The sequence below is a fragment of the Arvicola amphibius genome, chromosome 10 (assembly GCF_903992535.2).
Source record: "Arvicola amphibius chromosome 10, mArvAmp1.2, whole genome shotgun sequence".
NCBI lineage: Eukaryota > Metazoa > Chordata > Mammalia > Rodentia > Cricetidae > Arvicola > Arvicola amphibius.
The window spans coordinates 4552244-4574161 of NC_052056.1; the positions used below are offsets into that span (position 1 = coordinate 4552244).

Here is a 21918-nt window from a genome sequence, read left to right on the forward strand (position 1 = left end):
CGGATATCAGCCAGCTGTGGAATATTGTGTTGCAGGGAGACTAGGCTCCTCTTCTATTAAGGCTGGGTGAGGCAATCTGGCAGGAGGAAAGGGTCCCAAAAGCAGGCAAGGGTCACACATAGCTCCTGCTCCCACTGTTAGGAGTCCCACAAGAAGACCAAGTTACACAGCTGTAACATGCATGCAGAAGGCCTGGGTCATTTTCTTTTTTAAAGTTTCAGACTGTAGTACCAAAGTAAGTGCTTTAAAGGCCTTTGTGTGACATGTGAAAATTACACTTTTGACAACCATTAAAAAAAAAAAAGCCCTTTGACTCCTTTAAATCACGTGTGTGTGAGTGTGTGTGTTGCACATATGGAGGTCAGAGGACAGCTTTTCAGGTACTGGGTTCTGGAAGAACTTGTGTCATTAGGCTTAACAACAGACGCCTTAATTATGAAACCATCTTGTCAGCCCCTTTTTACTAATCTTTTTAGTGCACCTATTTATCTTGTGTGTAGCTGTGGAGGTCAGAGGACAATCTGGGGGGAATCCATTCTCTGTGGCCCACTCTGCGTCCCAAGGCCTTCAGCCGCTGAGTACCTGCCAGCCTAACAACCTGCTAAGAGCTCTGTACAACAATGGAGAGCAGAGCTGCGTGTTTGCTTCAGTAAAGCAAAGGCAATCACGCATGCTTAGATGATATATTAATTTTATTCCCATTACATAAATTGAGGAAGAAACACAAACTGAGATTGAAATATATTACAAGGCATTTAAGGGAGGCGTGTTTGGCTGCTGAACAGAAAATACCTGAATGGACTTTGAGGGCTGTGGTAGAGTTGATTCAAATTCCCCAGCTGCCCTCTTCACAGAACACCCCTGCCCTCGGCAGGGATAGGGGGAAGGACGAAGAAGCCCTCCTAGGGTGCTAACACTCCGGATGCTCCAGGAAGTCATGTTCCACACACTCCTCCAGCTGCCTTAGGACCTTTGGGCTGTCAGCAACAGGGAACTCAGGCACTGAGGTTCCCGGAACTTCGGAGGGCAGGTGGCTTTGGGTTTTGAAAGCACAGTTTACCGTCTTGAAGAAGGGCATCAATTGCCTGATGCTGGAAACGGAATGTTGGCGCAGAAGAGGGAACTCGCTCTCCCCGGTGATCTCATCAGAGCTGCCAGTTTCCTGCAGAGACCCAAAGCCGGGGAAGTGATCTTGGCTAGCACTGAGACACTGCCTTAGCAGTGCACATCTGCAGCAGGGACAGTCTGCTCACAGCCAGCGCGTCCCAGCAAGAAAACAAGGGATGGAATGTAGAACCACCCCAAGCTTTAAAACTAAGAGAAGAGAATTTGAAGTCCTAAAAATCAGGCAATATGAGGGCTTTGTTACTACTTAGTCTACAAGCCTTTGCCACAAATATTTTTTGAGACAGGGTCCTATATAACTCAGGCTGGCCTTGAACTCACTAAGTTCCAAGGATGACCCTCAACTCTAATTCCCAAGTGTTGGGATTACTGACATGTCATGCATTACTCCACTCAGTCTAAGTGATGCTGTGGTGTGAACCCTGGGCACTGCGTACACCAGGCAAACTTTCTCTGACTGAGTTACATTTCTGGGCCTATGGAAGTTGTTTTTAAAAGGAAAGCACTTACCCCATATTTTGATCTTAGAAGTTCTAGAATCCTGACAGTGTGAGGTCTGCACTCTTGGTGATTTTCTTCCAGCTCCGACAGGAAGGCGGGGTGCTCAGTGTCCACTTCTGGAACAAACGCCCACCGGTAGCTGCAGGGAACAAGCAAGGCCAGGCATGCTGACGCAGAGCTTACAGAAGCTGTGTGCAGCAGCTTCAGTGAGATAATGTATATCCCACAACTCAGCGGCTTAATCTTCTCATAGACGGCCCTGTATGACCATCAACACACTCAGTTCAGCTCCACCAACCCTAGGAGAAATCCTGCTTTCCTCAGCCACTAACACTTAGTCTCCAGGACGAAGACCGAGGCGACCCACTAACCTACTTCCTATCTGCAGATTTCTCATCCTGGACCTGCAGGTGTGCAATCAGACATGCTCCTCAGAGGGCTGCCTCTGCCACCAGTGCACTCTCAGGAGTCAGCATGGTGAAGTAGGCATCACCATCTTCTTTTTTATGGCGGACTGAGGTCTCGTTACACGGACAGACCACATGCTGTCTGTCCATCTGTTGCTGAGGAACACACAGGCTGTTTCCAGCTTTGGGAGACCAGACTTAATGCCACTGCTCACGGTGTGCATGGGAGTGCCCTTCTTTCCATGGCCTCTTGTTTAGGTCTGCAGCTGAACGGAACAGATGTGAAGTCTCCTAGGATCCGCTATGGCCTCGCACAGCCTCTCTACAGACACTGTGTACCGCAGAGCTGGGGAACTGCTTGGCCTGTACTGACAGGCAACCACCACTCAGACCTACGCTTTCCATTGGGTTCCCCTTGGTGTGACAAGGAGTACTGATCTGTCCCCAGCCGGGGACCAGTGTAGTGTCACTGTCCTAAAACTGTGCCTGCCGCCCCACGCTTGTCCCCTCAGCTTGTCCCCCCTTGCTCCTATGGTGGGGTATTTTCTCGACCATCACACAAATGGAAAGACACAGCGTGGGGCCTTTCCGGTCTGGCTTTTTCACTTGATTGTAGCCATTTAAGAGAATGCACAAGTGTTTTTACCCATGACTCCTCTCTCTGTGGGGCAGCTAGAGAGCAGCCTTTGGGGCCAGGCATGTCTCAAAGCAGGAACAGCTGTGTTAAGCCTGTGGGAAATGCGTGCCAGAGAGGCCAAGTGACCCAGAGAGGCCACACTCCAAATAAAGCCTCCACCTCTAATGGCAAGAGACAACTCGAGCTATATAAATACAGAGAGGATCAGCACCGGTGACCTGGTTCACAAGCATTCGGTAGCAAAAGTCACCTCAGCAAACATAAAAGTGCTGGTCTGTCACAGAGCCACATCTAAAATGCGACCGTGAGCCGAGTCATGAAACCACAGCTGTTTGGGGAAATCTGAACCCTGGGCTGCAGCCAAGCTGCTCGGTGCTGCGGCTTCCCACAGGCTCACTGCACATGAAAGCAAGCGCAGACAGAGCTCGCGGCAGGGAAAACCACCGTCTTCAAAGGATGTGTGGTCTCCTCCGACTTACATCTGAAACAGTGGCATCTTGTCGGGTGGGAAGGAAAGCGCTGTGTCCAGGAATTTGCAGGCAGAGAGGTACATGACGAGATCACCTGGGGACACGGCCCCGCCCGAAGGTCCACTCCCATCAGCAACTGGGACTTTTACTCTGTTTGTTTTGTGGCTGTTTCTATGGATTCAAAAGGAGATGTTCATTATGCGCTCATGCACATCTTCCGCACTCCCTTGGCTTAGAGTCCTTAGACACTCCCCTTCATTCAAGGCTGTCTTCAGTTACAAAGTCAGCTGGAAGACACTGACCACATATGAGACCCTGTCTGAGAAACGGGAGGGGGCTGGAGAGATAGCTCAGCAGTTAAGAGCCCTGGCTGCTCCAGATGACCCAGCCTCAATCTCCAGCACCCAGACAGTGGGGCTCACGAGTGCCTGCAACTCCAGTTCCAGGGATCTGATGACCTTTACTGGCTTCCTCAGGCACTCCATGGCCGTGGTGCATATAGACACACATGTGCACATGCAAAACAGAAAAACACATCTTGAAAAGAGAGGGGGAGATTTCTTCACTCTGGCTGGCCCCATCACAAGTACTCCCAGGACGGTAGGTGCTGTGACAGCCTACACCCTATAGCTATGCCTAGACTGTCACTTCCCAGCATTCAGCAGAGCTCACATGACTTACCTCAACGATTCGTCTTCCTCTTTCAGATCCTCTTCAAGTTGTATGAATGTCTGGATCTTAGGAAGAAAATGTATATTCAAGTCACTATGTGAGAGAGATCACATTTACCTAAACTTATGTATTGATAAAAAGATAGCAGATGGGGTATGGGGACACACGCCTTTAATCCCAGCACTCTGGGAGGCAGAAGCAAGAGGATCTCTAAGTTTGAGGCCAGCCTGGTCTACACATCGAGTCCCAGGACAGCCAGGGCTACACAGAGAAACCCTGTCTCCAAAAACTAAAACGAACCAAAGCAAACCAAACAAAAACCTAGGAGATGGAGCTCGGGGAGAGCCTGGTAAGCAGGGAGGCCCTGGGGTGGACCACCAACCAACAAGAGGAAAACTAGCAAATATAGCAGACTGTGCTTAGGTATAGCTGGCAGGTCTCAGAATAAAACATTCTCTATCTACCTGAGAGATAACTATTGCTATCAACACGATTACAAATAACTTTTAGACAAAGTTAGATTCCCACGGAATGGCACACTGCATGGCAACAAAAGGCACTCACCAGTTCAGAGACCATGATTGGCCACAGTGAGGTCAGATGCTGGGGAGATATTCTTAGCAGCAGAACTCTGAAAAAAAGAAACATCTGAGCAGCGACTGTGGATGTCTGTCCGACTCTGAGGTTGTCTGTCAGGCGCTCTAGGAAAGAGATTTTAGAGAAGTTACACAAATATGCAGGTCGGGGTTTCTGTTAGCTAAAAAAGAAAAAGACAACTATAAGCACTTTGACATTTTGATGACAACCCAGTGTGAGCGAAGAGTCCTATCTGCACATGCAGGCTCACACCTGTAATCCATCCGGGCAGATTGCCATTGTGCAAGCCAGTCTGCTCTGTGTAATGAGTTCTATGCTAGCCAGGGTTACGGGGGAAGCGGAGACAGGTGGAGGATGTAGCTTAGTTGCTACAAGTTTACCTAGCACGCATGGAGCCCACATAAACTGGTAGCACACATCTGTCATCCACAGAGTCTGAAGCCAGCCTGGACTATATATATGAGACTCTTGAGACAGACAGGGAAGCAAAGAGCATGTGCTTATGCCACAAACACCAACAGGGTCTTGCTATGCAGCCCAGGTTAGCCTCCAGCACAGTGAGCCTCCCTCGGCCTTCCAAGTGCTAGGATGTGCCAGCACACCTGACTCTTCCATCTATCCTCTTGAGAAATACCATCTGATCACAGGTAATAGCCCGAGTCCACATGCCAGGCATCTCACCGCAATCTCATGCAGCTAGTACGACTGCAGCACAGTAGCTTTACCACACCCCTTCCCATTTCCCCATCATTACAACAGCGACCACTCCGAGCCAGGTGTATGTTCAGCTATGCTCTCTGTGCACAATGATGTCCTTCAGCACGAGAGCCCAGGCCCGCCCCATAGGACAGTGGCCACTCAGGAAGAGGCTGCATCCCAGAGCCAGGAGACATCGGGGATCCATGAAGCCCTTACACACACAGTTAAGGAGCTGCCTGTGTGTTGCCTAACAACAGCCTCTGACTTACAGTCTAACTGTACATGAACATGGCTCCTCCATACTCCTTGTTATATATACTATGCTAAATTAAATCATATGATACGAAATGTCCTATAAGCCCCCACAAAAACTTATAAAAGTCTACCTAGCTCTCAGCATCCCTCTCATCTCTTCTTTCTCACTCCTTTTATTAATTTTAGCTCTGTGTATGTGCTTATATGCATGAGTGCAGGTGCCCAGAGATGCCAGAAGAGGGCGCCGATGCCCTGGAGCTGGAGTTACAGGCAGGTGTCAGCTGCCTGAGTTAGGTGCTGGAAGCCGAGCTGGGATCCACAGAAGAGCGGACCCCTCTCTGAGGAGCCAAGTCCTCTCTCTAGCCACCGCATTGCAACTGTAACTTTACACGTATGGCACACGTGTGTGGATGTGAGATATATATATATATATATATATATATATATATATATATCTCATATATATATATATGAGGGTCACGCTATCACATTGTCTGGCTCTCATCCCCCTCTGTGGGTGACCTCTCAGAGCTGTTTGTTGGACTCTGCTTACCCCGTCTGAAAAAAGCTGCTGTGTACTTTTATTTGGGGGGACAATATAATGAAGTTATTGCTTACTGGATAATGTGGGCACATATGTACAGAGTGATTATACAGAACCCCACCAGAGTAATACAATATAGGAGCTTTTGTGTTTCATGAGTAGGAGGCTGCAGTTAGAAGGTCACTGACCACCTAAGCAAGGCCCAGCTTCTACAGCCCTCACCTACACAGGAGTCCGGGAAGAGGAGGAGGCCTCAGATGGAAAGGATTGGGGTGCAGCACACACCTCCCCGCTTAAAGGTGGAGCCTTTCAGTAATTAGGTCCACGTGAGTATGTGGGCCCACGTGAGTATGAAGGGACAAGTTCGGTCCCTTTTGCGTTTGTCCTCAGGACGGATGTGGCAAGAAGCCCTCACTGCATGCAAACCTGTCAGCCCTGGACCTTCCAGCTCCAGAACTGTGTGGACAAAGACTTCTTGTTCACTGTGAATACCAGCACTGGGTCTTCTGCGGGCGGGTGCCTTACCTTGTATCAGAGGAAGGTAGAGGTGGTACTGGTCAAGCTCGCCGCTGAAGACAGCGAAAGCCTGCCGCTTCAGCAGCATGGCCTTCTGCTCGAAACTGGAGAAGAGCTTCAAGGAGCTGCTCTGCATGTCTGCAATAAACACATCGCAGTCGCCTAGTATAAGAAGACCACGCGACGCTCCCCTCCTCCACTCAAAAAGTCTGGCTCTCCTTTGAGAGCACGTAGAAATAAAACTTGTACACATTTAAAAAGAAAAAAACCACTTATCTCAGCTAAGAATGTTGGTTCACATCTATAATCTTATCACCCAAGATGCTGAGACAGGAGGATTACCAAGAGTTTGAGGTTAGAGCTGGGTTAGTGGTGGGTGTGGTGGGGTGGTGACCACCTTTAATCCAAACACTTGGGAGGCAGATGCAGGTGAATCTCTGTGAATCTAAGGCCAGCCTGGTTTACAGAGTGAGTTCCAGGATAGCCAGGGCTACACAGAGAAACCCTGTCTCAAAAAAACAAAAAGTTTGAGGGAAGCCTGGACTACAACATGATGAGTTCCAGGAAGTTTAGGCCATAGATCTGGGCCCTTTCTCAACAAAACAAAATGTCAAAACCAAAATGCCAATAGCACCAAACCTAATCCACCACCCCACCCCAGGAAAAAAAAAAAACAAAATAGTTACTCTGTGGGTGAAAGGGAAAAGTTTATCCCAAACTGCCAAGGAAGGCTGTCTCCTGGGAAAGCAAGGAGAAATGACAGGGGAAAGACTTCCAGAGCTAAATGGGAATGGGAGAAAGGCTTGAGGAGGACATGGGAGGACGGTGGCTGAGGAGCCTAGAGGCTAGCATTGGCCTTGACAAGTCAGTAGGCGCCACAGTCCAGTGTTAATGGAAGAGCTGCAAGTTCCTCTTGCCAGAGGTGAGGAGAATGGTGCCCTTTTTAGCAAGCAGGAACTGTCTTCAAGCTGAGGGAATGGGGACTTTGTCTGAAGGCTGGATCTTGGAAAAAGAATTTCCTGGGGGACCAGATACCCCCAAACAATGACACACAATGTCAGAGAGTCAGGAAAGGTTTGGGGTGGGCATGCGGTGCTGGCCTGTAACATTGGCATTTGGAGGCCAAGGCAGGAGGACTGAGAGCCAGCCAGGGCTACAAAGTGAGACCCTGCCTGAAAGGTCAGAGATCTGCCTAGTAAATGCTGTAGGACAATGCTATTGTACAGATTTGTCACCTATATTAGTTTAATAAAACACTGACTGGCCAGTAGCCAGGCAGGAAGTACAGGCAGGGCGACCAGACCAGGAGAATTCTGGGTAAGAGGAAAGGCAGAGATGCAGCTGTCAGCCAAATGCTGAGGAAGCAAGGTGAGAATGACTTACAGAGAAAAGGTACCAAGCCATGTGGCTAAACATAGACAAGAATTATGGGTTAAGTTGTAAGAGCTAGTTAGTAATAAGCCTGAATAATAGGCCAAACAGTTTATAATTAATATAAGCCTTTGTGTGTTTATCTGGTACTGAAAAGCTATGGGACCAGGTGGGACAGAAACTTGTACGGCTGACTTAAGACCTTCAACGACAGGTGTCAAGATATAGCCCAAAGGTTTTCAGCAGCACCTCTTCTCAACAGTGTGAAACACAGGCAGTCAAGCCTGCTAATAGGCGGGGCAACTCAGTCCTCGTAAAATCTACACACCTCACCAGCCGTCACTCAGCAGCACAGGAGTTCGTGGGTGCAAGGGCGTGGTGGTGCACAGAGAGGCAGAGCCACACAGAACTCTCCGTGTTAAGGACCAAGTTCCAGAACAGCCAGGGTTACAGAGAGAGATCCTATCTCAAAAAACGTTTGACATGGTAAAAGCTAATTGTGAGGGTGCCGTCCTGAAGTGTGACAATTAATTTGAAACTTACTCATTAAATCCTTAAACATTGTTTTCTCATGAGTCAGAAGATGGTCAATAATGGACTTCCAGCTGGATATGAAAAAAACCAAAATTAGTTAGATATGCAATTAATGACAATTTGATTAAAAGCATCAAGAAAATAACACACCCTTCTATGGGCTATTAAAGTTGCTCCACGGAGCTATGGAGATGACTCAGCTGGTGCCAGCACATCTGTGCAGACACAGGGACCTGAGATCATATCCCAGCACCTCTGGAAAAGCCAGGCCTGGATGTTGACATCTGCAACCCCAGCACTGTGGGGATGGAGACAGGGGATCACTGGGGCTTATAGCCTTGCCTAAGGTTCAGTAAGAGGCCCTGTCTAAAATAGAAGTGAACCCTCTAGCCTCCACCTACACACACACACACACACACACACACAGAGTCGTGTAACCACACTCACCCAGAAGTGTAGACCGATTTTTCTTTGGGCCACCAGCTCACACACACACACACACACAAAACCCAATGATTTAGAGAGTTGTAAAAATAAAAGCTCAGCATCTAGCTTGGGATTGCTTCTAACTAGCTATAACTGACACTAACCTCTATCTTTAAATCCACCACGCTCTTTTATGTGGCTCAGTTACTTTTACTCTACTTCCTCCCTATCTGGCTGGTGACTCCGCCTTTCTTCTTCCCAGGTTTCTCTCTGCCTAGAAGTCCTGCCTATAACTCCTGCCTACAGGACATTTAGTTTTTTATTAAACCAATCACAGTATCTTTACACAGTGTAATCAAATATCTTGCAACACAGACGTGCACACTCATGCACGCACACACACACTGAACTTGGAGTGAGGAAGTCAGGCAGAGAAACTATCATGGCCACCATGCGATCTACTACCTCAACACTGGTCAAGCATTTCATGACTAATGGGAACGGGGACAGAACAGCACCAGAACCTTCCATCATGCTCCTTACAAATGGCAGGCTTTCTTAATCTAGTGCAGTGTTTCTTTTGATAAAAAGTCATTCAGTAATTTGAAGGGGTTGGCATCTTTTCAGCAAACACAGGACTCAGGTGAACACCCATGACACAGACGTACTGGGGGTGAGGGGACACTATAAACGTGAGCACCCATGACAGGGACGTACTAGGGGATGAGGGGACACTATAAACGTGAGCACCCACGACAGGGACATACTAGGGGGTGAGGGGACACTATTGGGCTACTTTCATTTCAGCACTGGGAACCATGCAAACCAGAGCACTGAAGACTCAGAGTGGGTGGTTTGTTTGTTTGTTTGGTTTGTTTCGTTTTTCTGAGACAGGGTTTCTCTCTGTAGCCCTGGCTGGCCTGGAACTTGGGGATCTGCCTGCCTCTGCCTCCCGAGTGCTGGGATTAAAGGTGTGCCCCACCACCGCCCGCCCGGCCGGCCGAACAGCACTCTTACTGAACACAGGACGTATCCATCTGAAAGAACGTGGGGTCCAGAAATAGCTCCAACAGCTCCTTCTTCCACGCCCGCTTGGTATAGGCATAGCCGCTCAGGGAGCTCAGCAGCTGGGCGCCGGCTCGGAAGCTGGGAGCGTTGTATGCACTGAGGGAAGAGGAGGGCCAGGTCAAGGGTGGCCCAGGGGACCACATCTCTGTATGCGGGTGACGGTGCAGTCACCTGTGGTTGCGCAGGTAAGGGAACACATAGTACAGCAAGCGGGAGATCAGTGGCACTGCCTTCTCCTTCTCGTCGCTTCGGTAAACCATGTCCAGGAGAGAAGCCAGGACCTAAAGGAGGAGGCCGTTAAGAAAACAGACTTGTGTCACACTACAGTCTGACATCAATTCTAACTTGATCTAGAATGTCCCCCAGAGACCTATGTGTGTGGGGACTTGGTCGCCAGCCTATGGCTCCACTGAGAGAGGTGAGGCCGAGCCGGAGGAGAGGGGTCACTGGCAGCATGTCCTTGCTCCCTGAACACCACAAGGCTAGAGCTGTGAGCCTGCACACCCTCCCTCCCGCCTCAGCACAGCTCAGAGCAACACAACCAACCAACTGGAATGAAGCCTCTACACCTGGAGCCAAACAGACCTTCCCTCCTTTTAAAATGAGTTTCTCAGATATTTTCTGATGTAGGAACAGAAAGGTGGCTGACACAGGTCTGGACACGGAACTCAGGCGGAGGAGCGCAGTGCACTCGGCACCCAGAATGAACACGTGCCTTCCAAGTGACTCAAGACCGCAAGCATTTCCACGAGGGACCAAAAGTCAGGTATGTATTTACCTCTGCCAAGAGAGAGAGCGCTTGCACGCTGTAAACGGAGGGGGCAGAGGCTGACACCATCGCCGAAGCCGCAGCAGCATCTGCTGACAGAGAGAGGTGTCTGTTTAGCTGAGGGCTGAGTCACCACTTCGTCCCCCAAACACTCTCACTGTGATTGTGACTGTGACACTAACTCCAGGATCTGCCGATGGTATTCAATTTCATCCATCACTGCAGGGATAAAGATCATGACCAAAACAACTGGGGAGGAAAAATTCATTTCAGCTAACAGCTGTCACCCTCCACGAAAGGAAGTCAGGGCAGGAACTCGAAGCAGAGGCCATGGAGGAGTGCTGCTGACTGGCCTGCTCCTTATGGCTTGCTCAGCCAGCTTCCTTACACAATTTAAGATCACAGGCCAGGGACGGCGTGGCATGGCCCTCCCATATCAGTCATTAATCAAGGATTGCTATAGGCAATCCGATGATGGCATTTCCTCAGCTGACGTCCCTCTTCCTAGGTAACTCTAGCTTGTGTGAAGTCATGAAACCTAACAGGACAAAGAATGTAGGTATCTGGATCAAATACTCGGGCACCAGTTTACCGTCCCCAGATCCTGCTGGGTGACCAACTAGTATCCTGGTCTGGATGCCAGAGTCCATCTGCCAACACTGTTTGGCTCCCACTCTCCCTATGTCCTTGCCACAGTGCTGACAAGCCTTGGTTCCCAGCGCCGAGCTCCCACACGGCTTTGGCCCCCGTAGGGTCTAATGTCTTTGCTGTGCAGGAGCTGCTGAGAACACACCTCTCCATCTCCACACCACACCCTGCCTCGCATCCACCTGGCATACGGCCTCCACTCTGCCGCTTCTCTCTCCCTCAGAAGAGCCTGCTGAGGGAGGGAAAGGCTGGCTGAGCCCGCTAAGTTTAGGTGTGATTATGGCTTGTCCTCTGGAATTACCACATGGTCAGTGAAATTCCAACCCGAATCTAATGGGAGTAGCAAATATGGAAGTTAAAAGCAACCTTCTAAAATGAATATCCATGATGGATTTGGGTTGATAAACGTTTGCTATCTGGGTCACCTGGGGTTGGGTAGAGTCAGTGAGTCAATCCCTCATAAACCTCAGCTAAAGAGTTCTTTGACGTATCCCATCCCTCCCTCACGTGACGCTTTCTATGCTGTTTGATACATACAGAGCAAAGCCCTTTGTTAGACAGACACACAAACACATGCAGACACAGGGACGGAATCACAAGACAGAATCCAGACTCACACGACAGAGGACAGACAGAGAGCATGGACAGACACACAGATACATGCAGACACAGGGACAGAGTCACAAAACAACATCCAGACTCACAAGACAGAGGACAGACAGACACAGACTCAGGAACAGTCACAAGACAGCATTCAGACTCACATAACAGACAGACAGAGGACAGAAGACACAGGGAGCATGAAGCAAAATTCCAATCTGGATGTGCTCTTGCTTATGACTCCAAGGGGAAGCACTTTTATTCCTCTCCTTAATGTGTTATTGGTGACTCAGAATCCATCATCTATGTGTCTAATGCACACAGCACGGAGGCCCCGCCCACTTACACGTCGTTCTTAAGTCGTTCCCTTCTGTACAACAGCTCTCTTGAATGTCCCCTTCTGACCTGAATAAAACGGTGTCCTCTGACTAACATCCCTTCCTCCCTCATATGATCTACTTGTCAACCATGAACGGTAGACACAATCTCTTTTTGAGCGGGTTCTGCGTTTACACCATTTTACCTTCCGTGATGTCTCCTTAATGGAGGCTACTGAAGAAAGTCAAAATTGGTCAAAATGTAGTGTCCATGGGGTGCACAGTCCTACTTGCTACATCTGCAATGAAACCGCTACGGCTAAGGCTCTGGGGAACAAGGCAGAAGATGCGGTGTGTAGTGAGGAGCTGCGGGCAGGCCTGCTTTTCGTCCGCCCGGCTCCCACACGGCTAGCTTTACACCCGAAATAACACACAAACTGTATTCATTTAAACACTGCCTGGCCCATTAGTTCCAGCCTCTTACTGTCTAATTCTCACATCTTGCTTTAACCCATTTCTAATAATCTGTGTAGCACCACGAAGTGGTGTCTTACCAGGAAAGATTCTGCACGTCTGACCTGGTAGCTGGCTTCATGGCGACTGGCTCAGAGAGGATAGGCATGGCGATTGCTTGAGGCATCTGCCTGAGCCATCCACCTCACTTCCTTCTTCCTGTTCTGTCTACTCCACCCACCTAAGGGCTGGCCTATTAAATGGGCCAAAGCAGTTTCTTTATTAACGAATGAAATCAACACAAACATAAGACTCTCCCACATCAGAGGTGATAAGAGCTGGGGGACCAGAACACCTGCTACTAGGTAATGCCTGAGAGACATGACCAGGAAGGTATACCCACAAACCTCGACAATATGGCTGCCTGAACAAAACCTGTAAATTACACCACGGACACTGTAATCAGAGAGGGGAGATTTCTCAAGGCCCCACCCCTACATGAGGAGCTACAGGCAATGAATGGCAGAGAGGGAGAGAGTCAGTCTTCTCCAGGTTATCCAGCTCCAACTGCCCAGCCATAAGCAGATACATAGAGGAGCAACAACCACCCAGTAGGGTGTGTATAACACAGCAATTATAGAAGAAGGGGACGTGAGCTTGAGAGGGAGCCAGGAGGACACAGTGGGGGGGTGGACGGGGAGAGGTGGAAATGATGGAAATATGGTATGCGCACATAAAATCCTCAAAAATGCAAATGTTTAAATTTTATAAAGATGGATAAATGTCTTTCATGAGGAACTGGATTAATTGCCATGAGAACAGACTGTTAAACAGCAAGGCTAAACTGCGCTAGGAACTGCTCCTGGGTAGATGCTTGCCCAGCGTGTGTGAGGCCTGGGGCTCAACCAGAAATGTAAAAAAAAAAAAAATATAAACGAAAGCAAGGCCAGTGACACTGCCTATCGCCCGACAGCGAGGAGGTGGAGCTCAGAGTCATGGGAGGTGTGAGGCGAGGTCAGGTTCTGCGAGACCGCTGCAAACAGCAGCAACCAAGGCCCCAAGCCCAGAACAAACCCCAAGCAAGCAAGCTGGAAGCAGATGAGAAGCCAGCAACGAGCCGGCAGCGTTCCACCGTCCTTACTGCTAACTGGCCACGGTCCTGAGACCAGAGCTTTGAGGATTCTAGCAGTGGTCTCCTACCTCCCCCTGCTTCTTCTCTGCCGACCCCTCCCTACGCTCCCTCTCATCCTCCTGACCCTGGCCACGGGCTTCCAGACAGTCCCCCCCGCATCCCCACCCTACCAACCTACTTCAGTCACCACCAGCCCCCTCCTTTGGGAAGTTCCACTGCACACTCTATTACTGGGCCGCCATGGTTGTTCTCCCCGCTGGCGACCTATTACTTATCCTTGAAGGTTTCTCTCTCTTCTGACATCTCACGGGCAATGCTAACTCAGTCTCCCCCATGTTTCTACAAGCCAGTAAACTGTCCAAGCCAAAAGTCTCAAGCATCCTTGGCTGCATTTTCAGACCACCACATCCAACCTCCAGACGGATGGCTGGTCCCGAGTTTAGATGGCTCCTCTCAACTGGCTTTGCTGCCAACTCAGCACTGCTTCTTGAGCAACCACTCTGAAATCCTTAGACAGGCCTTCTGGCTTTTGCTCTTGCACAATGTAGCCAGGCTTGCCACAGTCAGAGTGATGTTTTCTGAAGATAGAGTATGATCACATGACCACGCTGACTAATGGGGCAGGGTGTGAGGTTGTAGACAGTCAGGGCTCTATGCCCATCCCGACAGCCTTCGGTCTTCATCTTCCATCTCATTTCTGAACAATTCATCAAGACACCGTTCTTCATGTGAGAGACCAGGAGTTAGACAGAAGGACAGGAAGAGGGGCCACGGCAAGAATAAAGGTGGCAGTTTTCCAAGATGGCTGGCTTCTTCCTCCCGCTCCTGATTAAAACAAAAGCCTGGCAGCCTTTGTCTCTCACCAGCAGGCCGCCTGCTGATGGATGAGGCCGTCCACACGACAGCTGCGAACCAATCAATCACCTGTCTGTCTTCAAACTGACCAAGCTAGTGCAGGGGCTGTTAAAGCCCCAGCTGAGACAGGAGCCCGTGCTGTGCGAGGGTCTTTTCTGCATGTCGCTGTATGTGTGTTTCCTCACCCCAGCAGACGCCTCCTTCAGCTGCTGACTCTGCTGTGCTTCAGACTCTTCCCTCTTTAACTGACAAACAGGGCTGGAGAGATGGCTCGGCGGTTAAAAGCTGCTCTAGTGGAGGACCCATCAATTGCTACCACTCACGTGGCAGCTGACCACCATCTGTAATAACTACAGGTCTAGGGGAGCCAACACCCTCTTCTGTGGACACTTGGCATACATGTGTTGCACAGACACACATGCAGACAAAACGCCCATAACACGTAACAGACAAATGAATGAATGACACTGGTCCTCCAGTACAGGTGTCTCAACCTAACATGAGGGCGCCCCTGAGAACCTGTGCATCAGCAGCAGAGCAAGCACATTGGGTGGAGAACCTCACCGCAACACAGACCCTGGCAACACAGACCCTGGCAACACAGACCCTGGCGGTGTTTGCTTATCCCTGCTGAGACAGATGCAGCCACTGTGGAGGGCTGCTGTGAAATTGCTAAGTGAGGCTTATGGAGAAGCCGGAAGTAGTTCACAGTGCTGTCTGGGCGGAGTTTAATTACCAAGCAGCAGACAGGCAACAGAACAGACACAGCTGCATGGGTATGAATACACAGAAACAGCCACAGCAAAGCAGCCAGTGCATGGCTGGGGTGGGGGTGGGGTGCTCTTTCCCTGAAACCACAGTCTCGACTCCAGCATCATCTGCGGAAGCATAATTATTGGCATAAAGTAAAATGAAGGGGCTGGACAGCAGCTCAGCCAGCAAGTGCTTGTCATGTGATCATGAGGCCCAAGTTTGACCCCCAGCACCATGAAGAAAGCTGGGCATGGTGGTTTGTCCTGGAACCACAGTGCTGGGGAAGGAGAGACAGATGGGTCTCAGAAGCTCAGCGGCCAGCCAAATAGCCCAGTCAACAAGTTCAAATTCCAAGGAGAATATTTGTTTCAAAAAAATAAGGCAGGTGATCACTTCTGAAGAACAATAACCGAGGTCGAAGTCTTGCCACACCCACACACCACCAGACCACTACCACTGACGGGTGCCGGAGGCCTGGGTGTATACTAACATTCTACAGGTCAACTGCAGATGAACACCCTCTGATGGGAAGCCCCACTGACTGTAAATGACGGCTGCTTCTGTTTCTCATTTCTCTCAGATGCCAAGATAATCCTTCCCTGACAACAGCTGTGAGTGTTTTCCCACTGCTTCTGTGTTTACCTAATGAAAATGTCCCAGCTACTGGGCACACATATAGCTGTGGATGGTTAGGAAGATGATTTCTGCTTAACTGTATAATTCTGAGGACTAGAAATGACACTAGAATATTTTTCACTACTCAGACTCACAGAGGAAAGTAATAGTCACAAAGACAGCTAATTTTAGACTCTAGGACAAATTCAAAGCAAACTGGTTGCCCCTGGAGACAATTTCTCAGGTGTTTACTGCTGATTCAAGGCCAGGCATAAAACAACTTTGGTAGATATAAGCCCCTGCAGTAATGGACTTTTTGTACGCTCTCCTAAGCTCGAGGTCCAGACAACTACCTCTTTATTGTGCAAGTCCTGAGTCTCAGGGTCACTGTCTGTCTGGGAACCCTGACCACTCAGAGCTGCGTGCCTGATTTACTCACCATGCCTGGTCAGCACGACCTCCCTGGCCTGAGGGAGACTGTGTGACCAGTACGGCTCTGTCTCCTACCGTTCACTCATGAAGTGCTGTGTGACCCTGAAAATGTGATTCATATTCGTCCACAGGCTTTGCTGTAGAAGAGAAAAGCAAGAGAAGTGTGGGTGCATGTGTGTGTGTGTGTGGAGAGAGAGAGAGAGAGAGAGAGAGAGAGAGAGAGAGAGAGAGGTGTGAGAGCTGTGTAGATGAAATGGGCAGCTATGTAGAAGTACAGGGCTGTGTGGAGAGATGCGGCCATGTAGAGATGTGTGAAGGTATGTAGCTGTGTGGAGAGTGTCACTGTGTGAAAACAGATGTGACGTGTGTAGAGATGTGTGGCTGTGTGGGAGAGAGGTGGACGTATGTAAAGAGACATGCAGCTGTCTGTAGAGAGATGCAGCTGTGTGGAGACAGAGTTCTAGAAAGGGATTTCTCTAAGATGAAGTAAAACAGAAGATAACCATCAGGATGTGTGTCCTTATTTATCCTGCATAGAAAACGTCTAGCCATCTAGGTCCCAGCTACTCTGAAGGCATTATCTCTGCTATCCGGGCACAGTCCTGAGAGCTGGTCTTCCTGGGCTGTGTTGCACCGCCACCACCATCACCATCACCATCACCATCACCACCACCACCACCATCATCACCTCCACCACCACCACCACCACCACCACCACCACCACCACCACCACCACCACCACCACCACCACCACCATCACACACTAGCAGAGCCATCCCAGTTACAGAACTATTATTACAGGACAAAGCACTATTATTTCTCAGCAATCCAGCAGCTACAGCAGGACTAATGGGTTGAGTGGCCAGGTCTGTCCCTCCTTGTTCTGGGAGAGAATTCCTGTTTGGGTGGCAAGGCATGCCTTGCGGCTCCACTCCTTTTAAACAAAATATTTTTATTGTGTTTTTCACCGCACGTATAAGTGTGTCTGGAACGTGAACGTGTGCATGTGAGTGTGTGTTGAGTCAGTGAGAACCGGGCATCAGATCCCCTGGAACCGGAGTTCCAGGCAGTTGTGAGCAGGCAGACAGGGATGCTGGGAACAAAATGCAGGTTCTCCACAAGAGCAGGAAGAACCCCTGACTTCTGGCTAACCTCTCTAGCCACAGGCACCAACCCCCTTAGCTCTCCTGGGGCAGCATGTGAGCCAGAAGCGCCCAGAGTCTGCAGAGAACCTGACTCCACTGCATTGGACCTGCATGTGCCTGGACCTGCATACTGATCAAGACTTCCCACTTGTCAGCTTTTACTCGTGTTTGGTTTCTGATACACCAAGGTCCACCTCTGCAGAATACCAACCTGCACATCCCAAGCAGTTTCTCAGTGCTGAGGCTTGGGGATGATTTGAGTATCCTTCAGAGCTTTATGTGTTGACCTGAATCCTCTGCTTTGAGGTGTTCAAAGGATGAAGTAAGCCGACTATGGTATCCTGAGGTGAGTTCTGGTGTGACTAGGGTTACGTAAGGCCATAGGGTGACATCATCTTACTTCAGAACTGTGTCCCACATGTGACCCCTATAGGCTATACCACCAGAACCACAAGCCCACATCAAATTCCCTTCCTCCTAACGGCTACTGGCAACAGAAAATGGACTAGCACATCTGCTAAGACCAGCCACACAATACAGCCCAGAGACAGCTCCCTGTGCCTCAACTGCAGTGGGCAATGCCTCAGGATCTGCAGGGACAGCCCACACTGTCTGCTGCTACAGCATTTCCTTCGGTCCCCTGACCTCTGCCCCAGGAAGTGCTGGTGAAGGCAGCATCTCAGCACTTCCCAGCCTTTGGCCAACACCAACCAAGTGAGGAATGAGCTGGGACCACACAGGCAGGCGGGCAGTACACATTCCTCCCACACAACCCGCCCCCTACACGCGCTGTCTGTCTCATCGCCAGGGCCTTGTATAATCAGTGTGGATGTTACTCTGGGGGCGCCCATCTAGGTTCAGAAGCTGACCATGGCAGCCCATGTTCCTAGCAACCTGGAGGTTATCAGAAGAGAAGCAGACTTGCTAACTGAGATCCCCAGGGGCCACACCGGACTCAGTGTCTCACTTAGTCACCACCAGAGAAGCTTCCTCTTGCAGCAGAAGGGAAATGATGGGGAGACCCATGAGGACAATGTGACTTTGGAGTGCTCAGTCGAACCCTCCATGCAGTGCTTGGGGCTCAATGCAGAAGAGGCAGAGGCGGAAAGACAAAGGGTGGGTGACTCCACAACATCTCCCAGACACAACAGGACGGACAGACAAATTCACACAGACCGTGGCAGCACAGGGCCTGTGGGGGCAGCCAGATGGGGTCTCAGTTCTGAGGGGAGGAGATGGTCACAATTTCCCAGCTCTAACCAAGAAGCTTCTCCAGTGGCATCAGCTCAAAAAGGGAAAGTTTGTTTGCTTTCTCCAGTGGGGGGAGGGTCTCCCTGGGCATATTACCACACTGAAGGGAGCCCACATCCACTGGGGTCTCCCTGGGCATATAACCACACTGAAGGGAGCCCACATCCAGTAGGGGGGGTCACCCTGGGCATATTACCACACTGAAGGGAGCCACATCCATTAGCAGGTGGTCAACACAAAGTGAACTCAATAGTATTTTTGTCTCGTATGGCTTTGTTTGAGCTTTTTTTCTTTCCTTGCCTTTTGCTCGTATATTATTGCTTTCTGAAAATTTTATATTTTTATTGTTTTTGGTTTTGTGTATTCATATATGTTTGTATGTGCTTTTTGTGCTTTTTCTTTTTTTTATTCTGTATTCTTGTTTACTTATTTGTTTCCTAAAGAGAGAGAGAAAGAGGAAGAAAGAGAGAGAAATATCATGAGTTGGTAGTTGGAGAGAATCTGGGGGTTGAGGGAAGGAAAACCATGATCAGAATATATTGTCTGAAAAAATTATTTTCAATTATATATGTGCATATATGCATAAATATATGTATACATATAAATAAACAGGCATGAACAGGTGCAGTCACAGCCCACAAGCGCATGGGTGTGGGGGATGGAATGGGGTGGGCATCTGGGCCAATGAACAGGCTAAGAAGGCAGTGTATTGTGGCAATGCATCCAGCCAAGAGTCTTTTGGGTACCGGCCCTTAGGGTGCATTCTGAAGTACTACATGTGGACTGATAGCATACACGGGAGGCGTGCTCGCTCTCTTGGGCCGTGCTCGGAGCTCTGTTCAAAGCATCCAGCGCCCACAGAGCAAGGATCGTGGCTCTCTACCTTATTGTGAATGTTCCCGAGATAAGTTATTTGCTATCCTTTATTCGGGCTCTCATGGGCTTCCTCAGTTACGCCTACAGCAGTGTGATTGCTTATGTGGTTAGATGTGGTTTCCCTTTCCAGCGCCCTGACGCTCAACCACAGATAGCTGATGGCTGAGAATGTGCGCACCAGACAGTACAGCCTGGCGTCCTGATGTACGTCAGAACTGTGAGGCCATCATAATCAGGCGGACTCACGGGCCTCCCATCCCACACAGACCGTGTTCTTCCCTTTGTGGATATGAGGAGGAGCGAGTGAACACGCTTGGTGCTTGGTCGAAAGGCTGTAGCCATGTGAGCAATGCCCTGGGGACCTGTGAGGAGGCTCCAGGAAGAGGCAGAGGGAGTTTCACCCCAGGTACATTTTGTTCTCTGGATTGTCCTTGGGCATGATTTCGTGCTTCCTACAACAAACATTTACATCCAATTTATGAGATATGTGTACTCTTGCTGGATGTCTGGACACAGCTCTAGAACCCAGTCTGGTGAAAGGACACTCTGGCTGCTGTCTTCAGAGTGCCCCGAATCTGGATGTGGCGATGGGATCTACAGTGTGCGCCAGGTGGGCGACTGGGTTTGAGTCGGTCTGTTCTGGAAAAGGGCTGCTCTGCCAACATTTAGCACATGCCTACTAGCGTTTACATGTGTTTCTGTACTCAGACACTTCCTGGGATCGTGGCTTCCTTTGTTACACTCGTGCGTAAAGTAGACTGAGACTGAAGGAAGACTGTGGTCTGCCCCATTCTCTCAGGTCTGTGCAGAACTGCACAGGCCAACAAAACCCCAAGGGCACTTTTTTCTTTTCCTTTTTCTTTTTCTTTTTTTTTTTAAACAGGGTTTCTCTGTGCAGACCTGGGTGTCCTAGAACTTGCTCACAAACTCACAGCAATCTGCCTGCCTCTGTCTCCTGAGTGCTGGGACTAAAGGCACACATCACCACCCGGTTGAACACCTTTTTCATATAAACAAAACCTCTGACCCCTGGCCGAGGCAAGCATTTCTTCCCGATCCTCCTCCACATACCGGGTGCGTCGTCGTCAGCGTCAGACTCTTCCAGAGAGACCTGAGGCTGGGCTCTCACCTCCAGGTTTCTGCTAAGCCAGCTGGTCTGCTCCAAGGAGGAGCCAGCAATGGTCCCCACTGCTTCGAGGATTTTCTGAGTGATTTCCTGGAGGGCCAGCAGAAGAAAGATGGGACTTAGTTAGGAGAAGGACAGCTCAGGTCCACGAGATAGGATACAGGCTGCCGTGTGAGCCACTGCGGCACCACGTGACTTCCAAGGAGCCACACCAACGGTGAGGAGCCAGTAGGACGACAGATGTCAGTGAAGGTTCTCGGCCTAAAAGATACCAAATACCAGCGACATAAACATTTTTGAGACTTTGCAGTCTCTTTTCCTACCCAGGCTTTGGACTCCCATGTGTAGAGCACACTCAGAGGATGGGTGATTCTGAATGCCACACCTCATGTCCTCACTCAGCTCATGGGGACAAAGACACAGAGCTCAGAAGTCAGAGGACTCTACACGCATAGCACTGTCTACTAAGCTGCTACACCAGTCCTACTGCGCCAGGCCGAAAAGGGGACGTGGAGTCACTCACAATGAAGTCCTCCTCACTGGCATGGTGGTGACACTCCCTCTGCCTTAATCCTCACGCAGAAGCAAGGTGACCTGGGCTGATTGCCTTCCCCTGTGTCCTGCCTTCCCTTGTGCCCCTGACAGGCAGAGAGCCTCAGAGCAGTTTTCTCCTTTGGTTTTGTTTTCCTCAGTCTTTCTCTGTCTGCAGAACCAGCACACTGGAAGACTCACCCTCGTTTACGGGATGAAGTATCACCTTATTCTTGAGCCACATTAAGTCAGTCAAGATCTTTATAAACCATGCTGTGTGCAGCAGAGCATGCTGAGTGGCCCAACACTTGGCAGGCAGGGGAGTACTCAGTGGGCGCTACACAGTAAGACTCTGTCTCGGATGAAGATGTCCTTAAGAGGAATTGCTGTGGTTTTGTTGTTTGCATGAGAAAGATGTCTTTCAATAAAAAGAAACAAGTAGACTGGGTGAAGTGACTTATTTACAATAAGGAGCATTATCAGACAGGAATCTGGCTGGGTTCTGGGCAAGAGCACTGTGCAAACATGAGGACTTGAGTTCGAATCTCCAGTACCCACATAGAGCTGGGCATGGCTGAAAGCCTGCCTGTGAC

At 49.7% G+C, this 21918-nt stretch overlaps 1 protein-coding gene across 1 annotated transcript in view; it reads right to left on the reverse strand.

Moving 5' to 3' along the window:
- Nucleotides 1-674: 674 nt before the first annotated feature.
- The window catches only part of Dop1b (DOP1 leucine zipper like protein B), a 96307-nt gene continuing 75063 nt past the window's right edge, over nucleotides 675-21918 (reverse strand). The window contains 11 exon segments of the mRNA XM_038344933.1: nucleotides 675-1162; nucleotides 1636-1765; nucleotides 3150-3311; nucleotides 3822-3877; nucleotides 4377-4513; nucleotides 6433-6561; nucleotides 8338-8399; nucleotides 9772-9918; nucleotides 9994-10103; nucleotides 10601-10680; nucleotides 20740-20884. Of these exon segments, the coding sequence (XP_038200861.1) occupies nucleotides 911-1162; nucleotides 1636-1765; nucleotides 3150-3311; nucleotides 3822-3877; nucleotides 4377-4513; nucleotides 6433-6561; nucleotides 8338-8399; nucleotides 9772-9918; nucleotides 9994-10103; nucleotides 10601-10680; nucleotides 20740-20884 (1410 nt within the window). The 3' untranslated portion in view covers nucleotides 675-910.